This window comes from Chrysemys picta, chromosome 6 (assembly GCF_011386835.1).
Source record: "Chrysemys picta bellii isolate R12L10 chromosome 6, ASM1138683v2, whole genome shotgun sequence".
NCBI lineage: Eukaryota > Metazoa > Chordata > Testudines > Emydidae > Chrysemys > Chrysemys picta.
This window is the reverse complement of record NC_088796.1, coordinates 84541687-84563285: the sequence shown is the minus strand read 5'-3', so window position 1 is coordinate 84563285 and position 21599 is coordinate 84541687. Positions and strand designations below refer to the sequence as shown.

Here is a 21599-nt window from a genome sequence, read left to right as displayed (position 1 = left end):
GATTACCCTGATGGGCCGCATGTGGCCTGTGGGCCGCAGGTTGCCCACCACTGCTCTAGACTGAATGGGCATGGAGGCTGAACAAACTCCACAATCCTTGTAGCATTCTTTCCAGCACAGAGCTCAGGACCAGTGGCAGAGCAATGGGGATTCCTAGCACAGCCAGTGCTTTTTAGTAGTGCATAAATGAAGGGGTTCAGTTTGCAATACTGTCAAACATAGCAAATAACTTTCATGCAAACACTATGCTCACTTTTAAAAATATCATTACTTCCTGCATGACTTGCTTATGTCTCATAGTTTCCTCTGTTGCCACACTGCACAGGTTGCTGGAAGAGTGCTGAATGCCATATCTTTTTCTTCTAAAGTCTAACCACACTATACGCGCTACCTTCTGGGAATCCAACAACCTGGAAGATGAGCGAAAGTACTGATTCTCTTCCTTTTCACTGCAGTCTGAAACACCTCTTACTTGCAAACGCTGAAGCATTTTTGCATTCACTAATATATGGACAATGTTCAGAATGCCCAAGAATCTGTCTATTTTAAGGTTTTCTATAGCCTCATCAGTGTAATAACCAAGCAGTAAATCCAGGTAAATTAGTTCCACATAGAGAGAGTCCAGTGGATTTCATTACATTGTCTACTCTTCTCCTTTCCTTAGTAATAAGAGTTAATAAATAATTAGGTTTTCTTCCCCCACCTCACCCGCTTCTCTTTTTTTTTGTTTTTTGCGGGGTGGTATAGGTGATATGTGTGTGTTGAGAGGAGAGGGGAGTTTTCATGTTGTTTTTCTAGATACATACAGTTAAATTGCAGGGAAAGAGACTTTCCATAAGATAATACTTTGAGAACAGAGTCTCATATATTGTATTACAGTTGCAATTCTTGCCAACAGGATATCTATTTGTTTGGAGGAATATATGAATCTAAAGATGGTAATAAAACAACAAAGAATGATGTAAAGAAATTAAGCTTAGGTGAGTAAAAATGCAAAAAGAGGGTTGTCAGCACAATTTTTTAATCACTGAATAGAGCAAGATACTATCCAGCACTATCCTAAAGCTAAATGGCTGCACAAGGGCATAGTCTTGTAATAAAATGAACCTGAGTACATCTTTAAATATGTGTGGAGCTACATAAAAATACATCCAAATGCACAAGTGCATCTCTGTAGTCAATATATGATCAATAATTTAACAATTTATTGAAAATGTGTAAGATTTAATTAAAAGTTGTATAATATTTATACACACAAATATATGCTCCAAATCTAACACCACTCTCTATCCCCTTAAAGATGTTATCACACCTTCCAGATTTGCCTTGAATCTGTAATGTAAGGTTGCACAGCATTTTATGGCTTACGTTAGGTTGCAATGTTTCTCTAGACAAGCTCTGTAAACCACTTTAATTCAACACTTTTTGTTGCACAAGAGATTGCAGGAAACCTCTGAACCTCTCCCTTCCTTCCCTTGGTGAGCAGTTACTCACCCAAGTGGTTCTATAGAAGTCCTTGAGACTACATAGGGAAGTAACTGCTCAAGAGCAGGAACAGGAGGTTCACAATGTGACCTATAGTGATTTGGGAAGGCTGCAAAATGCCATTCTTTAGGAAAGTCAGATTTCAAATATGATTTCACCTGTTGTTCTAAACAATGGTCATGCAAAAAGAATGGACATACCGTGGAGTTGTACAATACTCATGTTGGGCTGCAGTTAGTGACTGCTTAGCACATTTTTTCTAACTGTTTTCCTTAAACAGAGAAGAAAAATGTTACACCTGTTTATAAATTCATTGTCATTTAGTTTTTCCATGTTTTTGTGCAGAGAAGCTTTTTTAACCAACTTTTCTGGTTTAAAATAAACAATTATATTTAAAATTAAATAGTTTCAATGACATTTAAAAAAAGTTAAATCTGACAATACATTGGCTAACTTTTCTGTCTTCTTTCAAGGTGAATCACTGCAGGACACTAAGTAAAAAGGAACTTTATGAGTGTAATTTATTATAGAGCCACACTGTTGATGAGAATTAGGGGGAGCAGGGAACTATTGGAAATATTTTCAAGAAAATTAATGCAACTTTTTTTAACCAGGGTTTTGTTGTTGTTGTTTGTTGTTTTTCCATGATTTCTCACCCCAGAATTTCAGGTGACTGAAAACTATTTGCATTGAAGCCTGCAAAAACTTGAAAAGCCATTTTTGCATGAAAATTCACCCACATTAATTTTAACAAAGTTGCTGGAGGAAGTTCCTTCCAAAACCCACATGATTTAATGGATTAAGTACAGCAGACTAAACTGTGATCTGCTGGTGCTGAGTTATTTTCAGAAGTTCTACCTTCTTGGCTATAATGCAGTATGGCAAAGGGCATGATCAGACAGGAATCACTCGCTGTGCTTTATGGCACATGCATAACCCCATATTGTGAAATCTTTATACATAATTTTCTATTGGATCTACCAGAGTAACAACACAAATAGTGCCACATAATGCAACTTCTACATTGTGTGTTCTTTGTGTCCTTTGTCACATATCATCACTCCCATCACATATCTTTTTTGCTTGACAATACATATCATCACTGTTTGTGATGGCTCTCCCTTTGTGCCATAAATTATTGTTTAGAGTTGCTGGTCTTGAATCAACCCTGAGATATTTTTGACTTCTATCAGCTTATTCCAGTGAACAAAGCCTTTGGTGGCAGGAAGTCTACCTGGAAGTGGGATTGAGATGCAAAACACCTGTAACTCATGCTCTGCCTTGAGGTCCAGAGCCAGATAGCAATTATGAAAATTTAAAGCTACCAAACACTTGGAGTGTGTCTCTCTGCGGCAGAGCTATCCTCCTTGTCACAAGGGCATGAATTGAGTTCACCGTGTGCAGCTAAACAGATGCCATGTTCACTCCATAGATGAACTCCAATGCTTCATGCATTTCACTGATGGGCAGAGATCCCTGTATATGGAAGTGGGAAAACACTTTGAGATCACTTGGGATTAAAAGTCATATAAATGTAACAGATTTACTGCATTAACATTATTATCCTCCTTGACATTACAAATAGACTTCCCTATCATCTCCCATCCTTGCAATGTTTTTCTTAGCTGCTTATTTTGAGTAAATCTATTTTAAGACAATAACTTGGGTATACATTTCTTTTTGGAATGTGTTTGGCTTTAGTGATTTTGATCTTTCTGAGGTCAGTCATTAGTTTTTGGAAGACTGAAAGATACCTGTCTGAAAGGGCTTTCTTTTTGTCATTAGAGGATTACCCAGAATTCTTTGTTTTGCATTTTCCCCTGTGGCTTTCACTACTGCTGTTCTTTACTTGGCAGGTCCTATAATTATACAAATGTCTTAGGCTTGCAAGTGCTTCATGTGTAATACTGAGACTATCTAGGGCCTAACTTACTGCAAAGACATGTCTGTCAATGCATTGACAGTAGATATGTTCTGTTTTTGATTTCTGTCTTTTGTATTTTACAGCAAAGATGAAATGGAAGATGCCACTTTATGTAGGGATCCCTCCCGCTTGCAGACACAACCATGTAGCATTTATTCTTCATAGCCATGTAAGTGAATGTAATGTTAAAGCAGAATTCTGCCATCCTAAACTTTACTAACTGTGTTTCATCCTTACTGATTTAAAGAGCCTACCTGCAATCTGTATTTATTCAGGCAACATACAGCTCAGCTGTTTCTTCAGTTCTTAAATGTATATGTAGTCACCGTATAGACCTACATTTTAGTTTTCTATTTTCTATTAAGTCCCATGTTGATTTTAATCATTCTTTTCAAAACACAATTTACAACAATTAAATAGTTGCATTTAACAAAATAAAAACAGTTTATTAATACATGAAACAATGTACAGAAAGTCCAGTAAATCAAGGTTTTTTCCCACACTTAAGGGCAGTAGTAGGAGCAGAGTGAAGTACGAGCAAGGCGTCTTATGGATTGTTGTCGCTCACCACACTGTTTCAAGTATAAATGCAGACTTCCAAGTATTCCACTCAGCATCTTTTTGACTGTCATTAGTGAAAGAGTTCTCCACAGGAGCTAAACCACAAAGGCTGTTGCTCCAGCTCTTCTTCACATCCCAGCAATATCTCTGGATATCTTTTTCTCAGATTCTACCTGGTTTTTCAGTGGTTAAATTTCAAAGGTCTTTGCTTTGACCATTTCAAGACATTTTTGCAGCTGTTCATCAGTTGTTGTTTTTTTCAGTGCTCTGGTGGCTGACTCTGGCACCTGCTTGAAGCTCTGGCACTCCTGGTTTCTTGTGCTTGACATTGTCTTTGCACCTCAACGCCTGTTTTGGTGCAACGATATTTTTTCCTTTGTACCTCAGTGCCTGTGTTTCTAGTGACTCCGTGCTACTGCAGTACCTCACCACCAGTGTTTCTCAGTGGTTTAACACCAAATTTTGCATTTTGGCTTGGCTTCCATCTTGGCATTTAGCATTTGCTTCACTGTTCCACATCTTTGGGACATTACTTAATGTAGCAGTTTGTCTATTAGGTATGGTGGGTGCTTCCCTGGAGGAGCCTGCACCCTTTTCCTTTTCACAGGAAGTAACTTCTAAAACGGAAGGAAGGTTGCACAGTAGCAATTCATGTGAATGAAACACATGATGTCTGTGATGACTGATAATCTTTGTGCCATCTATCTTGGAGTCAGCCACAACGTGCATGGGTGACAGACGTGCTTGCAAATATTACCCAAAGAACTTAAGAAATGTTCAGAATGACTCCAAGCACGCTTTGATAAACCCCTGGGGTACTCCTGTAAGTCCAAAACAAGGCTGTGAAGGTGTGTCACATCACTGACTAAACCCTCAAGGCATAAAACTGAGTTGGCCAAGACCCCTGAGCACTAGGACTCAGCACTGGTGCTGTGTTGGTACAAATCGACCTTCTCTATGACACGTCCATTGTAGCCTTTTCCTCAAAGTGGCTCACACAGTCACCTCTAGCATTGAGGGGTTCCACTAAGTATCGGTTCCTGAATGCACTCGAGTGGTCTCGGAGCCTGATCTTGCAGTGAGATCAATGACAAAGCTCACATTGACTCCAGTGGTGCAGGATCAGGCCCTCAGTCTTTGAAGTCAGTTGTTCTGAGCTCCAGCTCCTCAGGTAAGGAGGGACCGTCCACATGAGAGACTGCAGTAGAAGGCACTGATTGCAGGCCAGCAGCGCTCCCCTGTTGAAGCTGCTAACTAGACAGCTCTATAGTGTGGGCTCTAAACTTTCTTTTGCAGGCAGTAAATATAAACCAAAAAGGGTTTTCGTGTGTATTTTATTTTATTTTATTTTATTTATTTAACACTCTCCACCCAATAGTGTTGCCAATGCATTGGAGTGAGCAACAGAAATTACTCAGGACTGTTCCTCTATGAGATTAGATGGTAGTGGGTCTTCTTCCCTTGTCGACACAAGGACTGTGGGAACAGCTAAGGAGGCTCTCTTCTGAACTACTGGAAGTCCCAAAATGAGCATAAAGTCACTCTCTGGGATGAGCTGCTCAACTTCTTTCAGAGGGGCAGGGAGATTGGAAACATCTTCTCTAGAGGAAATTAGGCAGCAACTTCTGTAAGGTCCTGCATAGACCAGGCTGAGCAGTTCCTCTCCTCGCCTGGGGCAGGGCAGGCAGATTATGTCAGAGTCTTCTGTGCGGGGATCCCAGGCAGTGACACAGTCAGGCATTTTCCATTTATTGGAATTATACAGTTTTTTCAAGAAGAGTTTTACTGTATTCAATTGGAATGAGCACCGGGAACCATAAATACAGAATGTACTATACTAAAGGGCCTCTGCAAACATTAACTGATACATTAATGTGATTATGCAACCCTGTCATTATTTTGGTTTGCTATTGATGTCACTTGCTTTTTCATTGTTCCCAGCTCTATATCTTTGGTGGCATGAATGAGGAAGAAGAACTCAATGATATAATGGGGATGAAATTGATAAACCCATCAGACAGACAACCTAGTAAGTTTACTATGAATTTGGTAAATTCTAAATTTATTGTTAACTTGAAGCCAATTCTTCATGTCTCCGTCCTTTCCCACTCCCATCTTATGCCAAATTCTGTGATAATATGTCTATAGAAAGACAGTACTATTATGTTTGCTTAACATGGGCTTCCAGAGCTGCTGTTCACTCCTTAAAATGCTATTTAATACATCACCTAAACTGACTGTCATGATCTCTGGAAAACATACACTCTATCTGGTCTTATAGGGCCCAGTCCTCTGAGGTGCTGAGTGCCACCTGCGAGGAACTGAACTCCTTTGACATTAATTGACTTGAAGATCAAATAGCAGTGTGCTTGTTTTCTGAAGAAAATAACTTTCAGTTAACTTTAGTGGGAGTTAAGAGCTCTCATCACCTGGTAGGATCACATGCTCAAGTATTACCTTAATTTACACTGTAAAATAGTTCACTAAAATGTACTTAGTCCCTTAATACCATAGGATTGGTTTTCCACCTATTGGGTTATTACTAATGTCACTTACTTTTAGCCTTTTTAAAATAAGAATAATGGTAATATCAGCTAGTTGTAGTCATAGATCCAACTAAAATATTGTAAGTGTAACAGGGTGCGGCCCTCTGTTCACTTCTGTCTTCTTGTTCAAATGACTGTAACAACTCTGATTTGTAAACACTGACATATAGCTTATTTGGGTTATCTCAACCACCACCTCTTTTACAGTCCATGCAGCAACTCCGTTTACAGTGACATACAAACCTCATCCCCGTTTTGCCAGCAAGAAGAGAGGGAAGAGATCTCGCCACAGAGATCTCCCTTTTACCCAGCCCTATTCCTATCCCTTATGCCATTCTCATTGCCCCTTCCCCTTGCACTTCCTTCCTGTGTGCCATTCTACTCTTTCAGTTAATGGGTTAACTAGCTTGTTAGCGCCCCCAGCTCAAACTGATCTAGTAATTAGCTCCAGCTTCACAAGAACATAAGAATGGCCATACTGGGTCAGACCATAGTAGCCCAGTATCCTGTCTTCTGACAGTGGCCAATACCAGGTGCCCCAGAGGGAATGAACAAAACAGGTAATCACCAAGTGATCCATCCCCTGTCACCATTCCCAGGTTCTGACAAACAGAGGCTAGAGACCCCATCCCTGTCCATCCTGGCTAATAGCCACTGATGGACCTATCCTCCATGGCTTCCATCAGTCAGGTCTTCTTTGGGGAAACTACTTGGACTTAAATTGACTAGAGTGCTGGTTCAGCTGCTGGTTCTCATCACTCTGTCACAGTAAGTAATAGTTCATCTAAAATGTGTTTCTTATTAAATGTCTGAGTAAAATGAGCACAGTAGCTCATAACAAAAGGAGCACTGGCACTAACCCTATTATCAGCAGGAGAAAATAGCCCATCTTAACTGATGACTCTCGTTAAAGTTAGTATGGCAACACCCGTTTTTTCATGTCCTCTGTGTATATATATCTTCCTACTGTACTTTCCACTGCATGCATCTGATGAAGTGGGTTTTAGCCCACAAAAGCTTATGCTCAGATAAATTTGTTAGTCTCTAAGGTGCCACAAGTACTCCTCATTCTTTTTGCTGATACAGACTAACATGGCTACCATTCTGAAACCTATAATAATGCTGAATTGATTTTAATTCATGACATTACTAAAAGCTGTTTAAAAATATCTGAGAGAATACATTATTTTCACCCATAAAAGGTGGTGTGAATCGTTAATGCCTACAATGCTCATTTTGTGAATTAGGAGTCTTAATTACCAGCATCCCAGTAATATGTGTCTACCATATTTCCAGACTAGACAGCATGTTATGGAGCGAGTAGTGTTGTTTTCACAATTACCACAAGATGTCATCACACTAACCCACTTTGTGGGTGTCAGCCTAGTAATGTGCGCCAGCTTCACTTGTACACTGTGTGACTGGTGTCCTTTTCAGCTGCATACATCCTCACTATCCCTCTTTATAATTAGCAATAGGTAATTCTCAGCAGGGACAGGGTTTGTTCAACATTACAAATTTTTGTTCTCATTCAAAGCTCTGAAGCTTTTCCAGTATCCTTTGGACAGTCCCCAATTGTCAGTTTCCCTGCAACACAATTCCTCCTCCAACAAGCCCCATCTCCCCATAGCAGGGGAGTGTTGCTAGCAGCAGGATCTTCAATGGTGTGAAAAAGGACTCTTCTCTCCCACGTTGGTGGCAGGCCCTCTTGGTGAGGAAGGTTCTCTGTGGTCTGTCTGGCTGATCTCTTCCAGTGGCATGTCATTTCTGAGGAGGAGGTTGATGTGCAAACCTCTAATTTGAGGTGTGGGCCTCTATCTTCCCACTGGAGGCAGTAGCTGGGTGGCAAGACCCGGAGGTCTAAGTGATTCATTTCTCTTCATACTTCATGACACTGTGGAATTGCCTTGGGCTTTCACCCCAGAATGCACAATGTGTGCTTCTCAAGTCAGAGAACAATTGAAATCTCATGCTTGCTGCATTCTGGGACTCAAGTTAGTAGTAAAGCCCGGCAGTGTCAGGAAGTGGGAGAAAGCTGAAACAAGGTTGCAAGCCACTGGGCATATTCTCTGACTGGGGAGGGTACAATTAAGCTCCCAACAACTGCACCTCTATCCCGATATAATGCTGTTCTCGGGAGCCAAAAAATCTTACCGCATTATAGGTGAAACCGTGTTATATCGAACTTGCTTTGATCCGCCGGAGCGCACAGCCCCACCCCCACCCCCGGAGCACTGCTTTACCGCGTTATATCCGAATTCGTGTTATATCGGGTCGCGTTATATCGGGGTAGAGGTGTCTTTAGGCCAAGACCCTTCCTCAGGACTGGCTTTATTTTCAAACCTGTCTGCTGTCCTTGTCTAAGGGTATGTCCACGCTGCAAATAAAAACCTGCAGCTGGCCCATGCCTGCTGACTCGGGCTGCAGGGCTTTTTCATTGCTGTGTAGACTTCCTGGCTCAGGCTGCAGCCCAAGCTCTGGGAACCTCCCACCTCATGGGTCCTAGAGACCAGGCTCCAATCCAAGCCTGTAAGTCTACACTGCAAAGAAACGGCGCCGCAGCCCAAGCCCCAGGAGCCCCAGTCAGCTGGCTTGGTCCAGCCGCAGGTATCTAATTGCACTGTAGACATACCCTAAGAAGCGGGAAGCATTATATCTGCATTCTGGTAGGTCACATATTTGGTACTAGTCAAGTGCCCTGCCACTGCAGCTCACAGTTTTAAAAGGCTCAAGGGCTATAACAAGTGCCCTGGGGATCTGGGTCGTGTGCATGTTCACCAAGGCCCATCTTGTATGTATGCAGAGGTACAGAGGTTTCCAAGTGTTGTGTAATGAAATGCGAGAAAAGAAAATGAAGAGTTGGGGAGAGAGAGAGAGAGAGAAGCAAGAGCCCATCTCAGCTGATCTCAGTCCATCATGCTGGTACAGAGAGGCAATTCCTGAGGTAGCTAGAATACAAGTAATATAGGGGTTTAATATTTATATTATAGTAGTACCCAAAAGCCCCAAACAGGATCAGGGTCCTATTATGTGAGGCCTTATATAAATCAAGATGTGAACACAGTCCATATCCTGAAGAGTTCAATAACTTAAGCTGCACCTAAAAGTGAATAGGGATAGTCTTTGGAGGGCTTGTATAATATGTTCCAGGCACATACCCTATTCCCAATGTGGCAAGCTGGCAGCCACATTCTGTATCAACTGAAGCTTCAAATTATCTTGAGTGTGTGATTTTTGCTATGCTAACATTTTATCACTTCAAAACTTGTCTTGTGGATGAACATTCATAGCAGTTAAAAAAGCTATACACATGTTATTGTAATGATATGGTCTCAGCCAAAATACATTATAAAAATAGTAGAAAGATCCCATAATGGTTCTGATCTATCACTCCTTGTTCATAAAATGTGTTGTTAGACTAATGGCAAATTGATGTCTTAATTTCAGTAATGAAGGAGATTCTCTCAGAATTTGGAATCCAGGGAGTAAGCAGCAGGTATTCTTTATATTTTTGTTTCTTTGCTTTCTTTCCTTCTATGGGAAAAGGCAGGAAAGATTGAATATTTGTGATTTTTTTCATATTGGCTCTGCCTTTGACTGAGCTGGCCTCTCCATGCAGTACAAAGTATTTTCTGTGAATAAATCATCATAAATATGTGATTCGTTGATTTTTTGAATCTGGCTCATAACTAATAATTGCCCACATTTCAGTGACAAATACAATGGCCCAGCTACATAAATCAATTCCCTTGCTACTCAGAGAACAGCATTTAATAGCGATAAAGGAATAAGCTGATATTCAGATGTGGGTCCTATTATTCTGGACCCTTAATACAAAGGCTGTCTGCCTTTACTCCTCTTCTTCTCTGGTTTATCTGAGGCTATGTCTACACTGGGCCTGTACCCAAGTCCTGGCTCGCATGCATGCATCTGCATATTAGCTAAGCCCACCACCAGAGTCCACACTGCAGAGCTGCACAGACGCCATACCCCATGTAGCCATGTCCATACTGATAGTGTAGCTACATGGCGTTTCGGAGTCCTGAGTGTCCTCACCATCTGGAGAAGCCCTAGTATTGGTTTGTGGGAGAACTTGTCTGTTCTTCTCAGACCCCTGTGCAGAAGTGCTTTCAGCCTGCCACATTTTAAATGCTGTTTTTTTGTGAGGCGCTTGCAAGTTGTGAATGCTGTTCACTTCTGTCCAGTCTATCCCGGGAAGAGCGTGGGACCAACTGATCAGCTGCACCTGTTTGCAAATGAATGGTTTAAGTAGCAGAGCAGATGTTCAGCAAGACACTGGATGGCATTTCAGGAGCACGTTCTGAGACAAAGAAAGCAGCTGAACTTGGAGGAGGATTCATTCACAGCAGACTGGACACAGCTAATGAATGCCACAATTGGTCCTTATTTTCCATGTATAGACCGGCATATCTGGTGCAGGACAACTAGCATAGTGTGGTAGGACCACATGCATCCATCTTGGATACCATGTGGTGTCAGCCTGGGGAGGATGCAAGTCTGAGGATAGGGTGGATGCCCTCTGGGAGTCTCCTATGTACCTCCCTCTGCCCAGGATAAACAATAACAGAGTGTTTAAAAATAAACTTTTCTCAGCTTGGCATCCATCTTGGATACCACATGGTGGTGGGGGAAGCTGGAGCGAGGGGGTCTGGAGCGAGGGAAGGTGCCCTATTGTGACAGATTTATGTTACCAGTCTGCCTGGGGCTTCAGGTGATCAGGCTGAGGCCGCAGGATCTTTAGGAGAGGAGATGAAGGAGCACACCAAGTGACTAAGTTTAAAGCTTTATTAACCAAATAACAGCAGTGAGTGCTGGGTGCACCCCACATCACTCAAAGGGAGGAAGAAAGCGTTAGTGCCCAAGCCCTAACCCACTTTCATACTTACACACGCACAACCCAAGGCTGGCCAAGCCTGGGTGTAACGTAAGAAGAAGTGGGGGGGAAAGATGAGAGTTCTACCCTGTGCACAGGTTGTCTAGGGTCCGCTGTAAATCTCTGTCTTGCTTCAGCTCTCAGGAGAGTTTTAAGCCCTGGGTTCTTCTGGGGGCGTTTCATCCAGTGGCCCCCATCCCCCGTGGTCTCTGTACCAGTCCAAACCGGCCTTCTGCAGCTCCTTTGGCTTCCCCAAAACACACCAGTTTCAGGGTCGCAAGACTGTTGTGTTCCCATTCGCTGGCCTTCGCAATCTTACTAGTTTTGCAACCCCTTCAGTTCTGTCTGGCTCAGTTCTCCTTTCTCATGGCTAGCCGGGGTTGTGATACAGGCTTCCGGCTGTTTGGCAGCAGAGAGCTTGTTTGTGTGCACTGGCCTTGGGCTGCAGTTTCGTTCCTTAGCTTTGGTTCGTCAAGTTAACCCGTTCCTTTCTCCCTTCCTCCCCCTTTGGCCCTTTGTAACCTGCAAAGGAATCTTCCATTCCACACTCATACCTTTAACCCTTCCCAAGATACTTCCCAATGCATATAGAGATGTTAGCAATATACAATGCTGGTGCTTACCCAGGGGACCCCATGAGTGGGGGAGGCATTTTATTGTGACACTATGAGAGTTTCTTGTGTACTGCCCTCCACCCAGGATAAACAAACCTGTTCCCGGAACATAACATCTTTCTCCATAGCAGAACAGGGAATTGTGTGAATGACAATGGAAGAGTAAGTAGACTCGAGGACAGGTCACCACGTCATCGCTATGACCACACTACACAGTGACCAGGTAGCAAGGTGGGTCATGGGTCAACGTGCAGCTTTACCCAGGCCTCCAGACAGGTTTGCCAGCTCCATTTCTACACACCTTTGAACACGTATCTCAGGGATTTGAGTGTGAATGATAGTAATGTAGGAGGCAATGACTAGCGATTTGACACACCGAAAGCCGGAAATGTAGACATACTCTCAGAGAACATCTCTTGCCACCCTGGCCTTCATGTGGACAAAGACACTCATCTGTCTTCTCAGCAAGGATGCCAGTGATATTCATTTACCTCCTGAAGACTTAAGGAGGGAGGACCTGAAATAGTAGATTGAGGATATCAAGTAGGAAGATACTGGATATGGGGAGAGAAAAATAGAAGAGTCAAAGATGACACTAATGCTGAAAGATTAAGTTCTCAAATATTTCTGCTGTTTTGCAAATGTATTATTTGATTCACCCAACTGTAGCATATAGTTCTGTGCTTAATAACTTTGTCCCCTTGAACTAAATCAATATTCTAATACCTGACCTCAAACAACTTCCAGATCAACCAAGAGAAAAAGAGAATTCACCTCCTTTGCAGTCATTTTTATTTGTTTAGAAAAGTGTTTAGTTTCAGGCTCGTTATTAATACCATGATTTTGTGTATGTGTGTGTGTATAGGTTTACTCCCACCAAAATACCCAAAGTGAAATATGAATTAATGGTATCACCTTTTCCTGCGAGAATGGAGTCCCCACCTGCAATCCCAGTAAGTATCTCACCTCAGTTTCACTAGATCTAAGGAGGTTTGTTTCTTTGTGTAACATTGGAGCTGTGGTTTTATCCAGAACACTTAGGAAATGTGCATTCACCTGAAAGTTAAGCAGTAAGACATGACAGGATGTGCTTCATGCTATACAACATTACCCTGCAGGTGCCTTGTGAGGAACAAAGCTAAGGCAAGTTTCCTGAATATCTTGGGCATGATGTTGCACCTTATTGTGCCTCTGGGTAATTACAAAATGGCTTCATGAAAGAAAAATTATTCCTGTTTGCTTGGGGGTTTAGTTGGTTGTTTTTTTTAGTGTGGATTTTATATAGATCCTTCCACTTGGAGGGGAAAAAAGTCAAAGAAATAAACATTTTAAGGGCCAGATCTCTCTCTCACACACACCCTGACTGGAATGCCCAAGAGGGAGGCGAACTCCATGAGGTGACCCTGGCAGAGATTTTCTTGAACCAGCCCTTAAGGATTTGTGGAGAGGAATGTCTGTACTGAGAACAGGAATTGTCTTACAGGGGTGACTGCTGCATTGCTGCTTCTGCTACCACCCCCACCCCACCCCCGGGCAACATAATTTCTGCAGTTATTGGCTGGGGTCCCCCTGTGGCAGCTCTGTAGCTGCTGCAGAGGTGACTCAGAGAGAGCACTATAGCTCTCAACTGTAGTTCTTCCACCTAGCTGTCTGCAAGGCACTTTGCAGTGCTTCAGAAAGCAACACTTCCCCTCTTCTACTTTTTGGTCTTGTACCATGAACTCAGCAGCATTCCATCCATGATGCAGAGCTCCAGCAAATAAGCATTTGGGTTGCCAATTTGGTTGGCTGTATTCCTGGAGGTTTCATCTCATGACATGATCTTTAATTAAAGATTAATCTTTAATTCCTGGAGACTCCCGGGCAATCCTGGAGGGATGGCAACCCTAAGAAGCATCCACATTCAGTAAGGAGAGGGGGATGGAGTGACAGAGGAAGTATGGATGCTCTCCAACTTACGCAAGCGTTCCGTTCCGGAACGCCTTGCGTAACTCCAATTTTGCGTAAGTTGGGAACATATACCCGACCATTACACACACACACACAAAAAATTCTAGTTTACGGAATTTACAGAACTTTTTCCGTAAGTGCAGATTTGCGTAAGTCGGGCTTGCATAACCCAGGGAGCGTCTGTACTCTCCCTTCTGTGCAGCAAGGTCAAGGGTTCCTGCCTGGCTTTGTTTATACTAAGCATGAAAGTAAGAAAAAAGGATCTACAGAACCAGAACCTATTTTAATGTTGTTTATTCTGAAAGAGGTTTCTCTTCCTTTCTCCTTTGACTTAGCAGAAATGGGGTTAAACACTGAACATATTCTTTTTTGGGGGAAGCTGCTAAAGTGTTTGAGTATCTCCAGGAGGAGTAAAAGAGAGAGATACATTAATTAAATAAATAAACTGGAGAGAAAGGTCTGAGGGGGGACATAATGTATTTCATCTTTCCCACCTGACAGGTGTATCACGTTAATGGCCTCCACTCTGAGTCATCTCTTTTGGTGCTAAGGTTTTGGTTTGGAGGTATTATTTTGGCCGGGGAAGGGGGGGCGGGGGAGAGGAGGCTCTTTAAGGTCCCAGTTCAGTAAAGCTTTTAAATACATGCTTAAATACTTTGCTGAATAGGGCTGGATGGCTGAATTGGGCCTAAATTGCTCCTTCTATTATCATTATACCTTGCATAGTAATTTTAGCAGTTATTTTCAAATTATGGGCTAATAGACTCTTTTAATTTGGTACAAGCCATTCAGGTCAATTTCATGTATTTCTTATGGTATCACATGAAAAAATTGAGTATGCCAGCCCCATCTTCAACCTGCTTTGGGGGATATAATTTGAAAATTATTGCTACAATACAATTACTATATAACTATTTGCTGTAGGTAACAATTTAAATGGGTCACATGTTCCTTGAATCACTTGCATATAAAGATTTCCCAGATTGCCCAATAACAGCATTGCTTAGCAAATAAATTACTGGGTTCTTAACTTATGTAGTAAAATATTTAATTATTGATTTAATTGTCAAGTAAATACGTTGCTCAGTAAAGGAATTAATTTCCATTACTAAACATTATACTACAGAGCATTTGCTAAATGGATGCATTATTTTATTACTATCAATAATTTCAGTGTAGGATTCCATCCCCCCTGCAGATGATTTGAGATCAGCCTTCAGAAGAATTTCAGCCCTGTCTGTGAGACCAGTGGTAAAAACCAATATGTACAGGCCACTCTCCTAAAGAGACTGAATAACTAATGCTGTGAACAGGATTAAATGAGGAAAATTCATAGCAAAATAAATGTATTGTTTAGAACAGAAAAGGTAAAAATCACTGCTGAGCAGAGACAAGGTGGAAAAATGTGCAAATAAATAACTAGAGTAAACCAAAAATCACAACTGGCATCCCCCTATGAAATAATGATCAACATGAGTCTGTGTTGTAGTGAAATCTATCATCTCTTACCATCACCCAGGGAAAAACTGGTAGATAGAACAGTAGGTCTTGATGGGAAAACTCATAGATGACTTAGACCATTGTAGGTTTAAGGGGAGATGCTAATAATCATTAAATGCCTTCTCTTCTTCTGTGATTCTTTATGGTATCTCAAGCTGTGTTAACTTATGATTTTCTACATAGGCAGCTCAACTCAGAGATTTCATTTCTGTACGTAACCAAGCAATGGACATGATCACAAGGGCCTTTGCCTTGCTGGACTTGGAGTTTCAAAAGCTAGACACGTATGTATTATTTAGAGTCTCTAGAAATGTTCTTTGTGTTTTGTGGGAGATGGGGGGTAAAAATCTCTTAAAGGGGGCAAGGATAAGGATTATTATGGGAACCAATATTTTACGAGCAAAAAATACGATAGAAATGTCTACAAATGTAAAAGTTCAGCAAGATGATTCGGCTTTTTAAATAAAGGGCTGCAAGCTTCATTATCATTAAACTGTTTTCCCCTCCATGGAGCAGTATGCATCATATGGCTGTGGCTGCTGCCAAAAAGATAATGTGATATTCAGAAACCTCAAAGGGCATAATTGCTCTACTGTTTGCTCACAATTTGTTTAAAGTTTAATATGCAGTATGTATTTTAAAATTTGGATGTTAGTTATTATATCATGAGTAGGGTGACCAGATGTCCTGATTTTATAGGGACAGTCCCGATTTTTGGGTCTTTTTCTTATATAGGCTCCTATTACCCCCCACCCCCGTCCCTATTTTTCACATTTGCTGTCTGGTCACCCTACATCAGTAGTTCCCAAACTGGGGTTCGCAAACCCCTGGGGGTTCGCAGAACGTTACAGGGGATTCGCCAGAAAAATTTCACTAATGGCGGACAGAGGACCCCGGGCATTAGAGACAGCAGGTGGGACCCAGTTGCAGGGCAGACACCCCGAGCCCCAGGGAGAGCGGGACCGGGCAGTTGGGGCTGGCAGCCTGCGCCCTGCCCCCACCAACCGGGTAGCCAGCAGTCCGAACCCCAGCGCTCCGCGTGGGACTGGCAGCCCAAGCCCCAGGGAGAGCAGGGCCAGGCAGTTGGGGCTGGCAGCCTGAGCCCTGCCCCCATCAGCAGGGGAGCCGGCAGCCCGAACCCCAGCGCTCCCCACGCAGGGCTGGCAGCCCAAGCCCTGGGAAGACTGGGGCCAGGCAGTTGGGGCTGGCAGCCCCAGCTCTGCCCCTGTCAGCAGGGGAGCCAGCAACCCAAACCCCAGCCCGAGCCCCAGGAAGAGCGGGGCAGGCAGTTGGGGCATCCATCACATTGAGGAAATTTTAAACTTTAATCCCTGAAAATATTCATTTTTAGGAGGGGGTTCACGAGATTTCACAATTTAGTGAAAGGGGTTCGCGGACTGTTAAAGTTGAGAACCACTGCCCTACATGAATGTCAAAGTATTTTAAGCAACTTATAGAGAAACATGAAAGAGTTACTACTAGGCTTAGTTCTAGTTCTCAGAGCCCGATTGCCCCCTCTGGCAGAAAAACAATACAGAAAGGGACTCAGAGGAAGGAAATTTCCTTAAGGATCATCTTGCAGAGATCCTTCCCTCTGGTTGCTTCACTAGGGGAGTGAGCTTATCCCCTGTGGTACAGGTTGCAGGAGCCACCCACAAATCTGAAGGATTCCTGGGTATCTGTGGGAGATCAGAGTCATCCATGTGCATAACCTGTACTTCCACAGTTGCTTGAGCCCCCAGTGGAATCCTGTGCTCCATCCCTGGCAGCATACCACCACCGTAGCTATGTTATCAGGGACTTGCCTGCAGCTGCCCCTGGGGAAAAGATAATACAGCTCCAATTTCTATTTTCTGAATAATCTTTTCAGGGCTATACTGGGGGAGGGGGATCCACCCAGGTCCACCTATTCTCTGTTCCTTTCTCCAGCCCTGTGTCTACAGAGTGCCCTTCATGTGGTAAAGATGAGGGGAATATTACCCAATTCCCCCCTCCTTCCTGAGAGGTGGAATAACCACCCTCAGTTCTTAGGGGATGTACCATCCTACACAGAGATAATTAGTTGAAGGGCCTTTTGTCTTTGCACTAATTTCCTTGTTACTAATTTCCTTTGCACTAATTTCCTTGTTACCTACCTTTTGGTTTTGTTTTCAGTGTTGTTTAGAGCTTCTTTCTTTTGGATGTTTAATTTCCTTTTAGAGCCTTCTGTAGCAATGGGTGAACCACACAAAGTTTGGAGGTTCAGATCAACAGCGCAAAGTTTGATGCTGATCATAAGCTTTTCTAAAATCTTTTTGGTCTGAAAACCTTGAAAGATCAAGTTCTGGCAGGATTTCCAGTATTTACTACAGCTTTAGCCTGGCTAGAAATAGCACACAAAAAGTCTTTCCCATGGTTTTCCGATTCTTGCTGTCCTTGCCAGAATCACAGTGTACACTTTACAGAGATGAGTGATGATTTTTTTTGGGAAAGGGCCCTAGGGGAGGCTAACTTGCTTCTCCTTCCCTCTGAGTTGTAGTGCTCAAATTGCCATTGGATTTATAACACAGCTGTTGGAGTTCTGCTGTGAGTAGTGTGTGTCTGGGCAGGTACTGGTTGCTGAGGTTCAGCAGCTCCCCGCTGGATTTGAGAGGCCTTGTTCAAGTGCAGCCAGGTTCAGTGGACATCAAGCTAAATAGTTGAAGATCAAACTACATATCCCATTGCCAATATTTTATTTTTTTCTTTCAAAATAAAACCACAAGGAAATTGTACACACAAAACTAGCGTAAATGCATTGCTGAAACTGGGAAATCAGACCTCCAGAAGAGAGGAAATGCAGGGTTAAAGTTGAAAACCTTAACTCTGACCCATCTGCTAATTCTTTGTTAATGTAATACAAACAGGGATTTCTTATAACAGCCCTGTGTAAAGTAAGGTTTGATTATGTAGGAATGCACAAGGAGGGAGAGAGGGCAGGTAGAGAGGTGTCTAGGTAGAGTCTGTTCCTTTTAAGGTCAATGGGGACCTGGGGCCAGCCAACTCTGTTCCAAGGCATGGCCCCTTTAAGAAAAGGTAGGAGGATCATGAGACCAAACTAGGAATAGGATACTGTGCCTGAGGCATGTGATCATCTGATGAGGATTAAAAAGTAGTGCTGTTTGATCAGTTAGGAGGAACCTAGAGAGGCTGTCTTGTGGTAGGACTACATGATGATGGGTTTGGGAAGCCTGACAGTTCAGGCACAGCCCCAAGAAGGAGGGCTATGGTGACCTTATCCCAAAGGAAAGAGAAGTTTGAGCCCAGGGACTGGTGCCATGAAAAGACCTGGTGGGGTGTTTCTTACTAGAGGGGCCCACAGGCTGGAGAGGAACCAACAGAGCTCCCAGGTAGAGAAGGAACTGGGGAGTTGTGAAAGAGCTTGAGCTTGAAACAAGGGACTTGATTCTTGTCAGTCTCATGGCTGCTCACCACTGAATAACGGGTGTAAAAGTGACCAGTCTCATGTTCACTTGATAATAAGTCTGGTCTATTTCACGGTTGCAATTCAGCAGTGACTAGTATGAAACTGACAAGGATCGTGTCAATGTCAGTGAGTGGCTTCCACCCTCCATAGCTCCATTTGTGAAATACTATGGGATTTCAGTTCTCTGAAAACTTTTGATTAGTTGGTTTTCATTCCCATTTGGGATGAAAAATATTTTTTTAAATACAAAATTTCATGCAGAACTAAAATTTGGTTTCCTGGACAGCTTTGACAGTATCTGTTTAAGACAAAGTGCTTCCAGGAGCTCTGTTGCAGCAGAGCACTATGAAGCCCACAATTCCCAGTCTAGACTGGATCAGTTCCAGTGAAATTCGTTACCTTGAGATTATTCCACTGACCAAGGTCTTACAATAGGAAACTTTTGCTAAAACGTCTTGTTGTTGTTCCTTGTGTTTGAGCTCCACTGGGGGTGACAATGTAGGCAAAGCTGCCATCAATTTCCAGTATTTTAAGTAAAGTTGGGCAGAAACCAGACTTCCTGTTTCATGGGAAATTCTGAAATTTTAAAACTTTTCTGTTTTAAAATAGAATAATTAAAAAATTTGAAATCTCCCAGGAAACAACATTTTGAAAAGTTCATTTTCAGGTCATTTGAAATGTTTTGTTCTAATTTTCACTTGTATTAAAAAAACTTGAAACAATAACATCTTTTCAAAATGAAAAACTGGAAATTTATTGGAATTCCCCATTCTGCTTTTTTAAGTGAAATTTTGTTGAAATCTACACAAATGTTTCACTTTTGGCAAATTGGCATTTTCTTCTGACAGAAAATGTTCCAGAAAATTTCTGACCAGCTCTCATTTTAAACTATATGTCATTTAGCTGTTAGACAACATGTGCTTAAAATGCTGATGCCTATGTCATGCTCTGTCTACACTAGTGTTGTCACTATTACTAACACCAGTTGTTGTCTGATCCTTTTCAATGATTAATAATGCTTGGATTGGTTGCCAGTTGATCTGATTAATGAGCTGAGGGTAATAGGGCTATTGTCCCAGAATCAATCAGGCTACACAGAACTAAACCAACCAATTCGATATCTTGTAGGGAACCTCGAGGGGTCTGGCAAGGAACTCACACTGAGGGCAAAGTAAAGCCTTAGAAATTTTTATCAGGATCAATAATAAAGCCAGAAAAGCTCTGAGCCACATAAATAGATAGGAATAATACAGTATTGGGGATATCTGTGGTACCATTCTTTGCATATGCTCTTAGATTTGCATACTTATACCCTTCCTTGAGGTACTGATGGTAAGACAAAGGATCAGCCTTGTCTATGGCATGCCAAACGAATCCAGTGGTCCACGTTCCTCAATGCCCAAGATTGATGAAGGGTCAAATGATGGAAAACTAGCCCCCTCCACATGGTGGTTTGCCCTATTATAGGTAGAGCCCTGCGCGGATACAAGTTTATACCCTCAGATGCGGATATCCACGGATATAAATCGGTGGAACTGCAGGGCTCTCCCAAGAACCACAGCAGTGAAAGGAGCAGAACGTGGGGCCGCCGCTCCCAGGAACCAGCACCTCACTCCAGCAGCTCCTCCAGCGTGGCTGTACTACCTCCGTTCCTTCCATGTAGCTGTCTGCGTCTCCTGTCTGGGTGGATGCGCGCTGATTGAACACAAGAGCGTGACCAGGAACAGCTGCCGGTAAGCTTGGTGCCCACCCCAGTGGGCAGCGCTGGGGGCAGTACAGCCACGCTGGAGGAGCTGCTGGTGCAGGGCGCTGGCTCCTGGGAGTGGCAGCCCCACATTCTGTTCCTTTCGCCGCTGCGGTTACCAGGAGAGCCCTGTGGTTCCGTGGATACCAATTTATATCTGCAGATATCTGCATCCGCGGGTATGAATTTGTATCTGCGCAAGGCTCTAATGATAGGGCCTGAACACTAGCATGAATATTCATTCTAATGCTCAGCCTTCCATGTCCAAATCTAATTTCCTCACCCTCAAACTGTTGGGGTGCACTTATCCTATAGGTTAACATATTAATACATATTCATACCATTTTGACTCATTATTTTATACATCACCTCTTGCTCAAGCAAATTTGTGTTTAGATATCTGCCAATGATTGTATCCTAAAATATCCCAGCTCAGTATCACTTTTATGTCCCTACGGTTACCGGCTATCATTAGGTTTCAACTTCTGCTATTGAGCAAGCTATTCCTAATTCCCCAAAATCTAAGGGTAACTATCAGGCCATTTATCTATGCCAAGGGTCACAGGACTACTATATTTGATTATACTTAAATTAACCTGCCTAAGCTAATATTTTACTGTATACAGGCCTGTAGGTTTCTTGCATTACAACTTAGTATAAAGGCCAGGATAGCTCTATGGGCTACACAGTGGAGCTGAAACAGTGGGGACATTTTAGCAAAAATATTCTAGTATAAACACAACTTAAGTGGCGGGAAAAGTTGTTTGTTTGGCACATTTAATATAATTTTTAGAGTGGACAATAGGAAGCAATCCCGCACAAACAAGGAGCTGGACTAGAGATAATGTAACAATTAGATCTTTTCTGTCTATTTTCTCTGACATGTCTAGATTGTAAGCATGAAAAGAGGTAATTTTTTTATGAATTTGCCAGGGT

General features: G+C 42.5%; 1 protein-coding gene across 1 annotated transcript in view; it reads left to right on the top strand.

The window, feature by feature from the left end:
- LOC101949967 (rab9 effector protein with kelch motifs-like) overlaps positions 1-21599 on the top strand; it is a 62693-nt gene that overhangs the window by 36934 nt on the left and 4160 nt on the right. Inside the window, exons 11-16 of the mRNA XM_065550573.1 lie at positions 899-980; positions 3493-3578; positions 5912-5999; positions 9964-10012; positions 12890-12977; positions 15658-15758. Of these exons, the coding sequence (XP_065406645.1) occupies positions 899-980; positions 3493-3578; positions 5912-5999; positions 9964-10012; positions 12890-12977; positions 15658-15758 (494 nt within the window). The remainder of the gene's footprint in view (positions 1-898; positions 981-3492; positions 3579-5911; positions 6000-9963; positions 10013-12889; positions 12978-15657; positions 15759-21599) is intronic.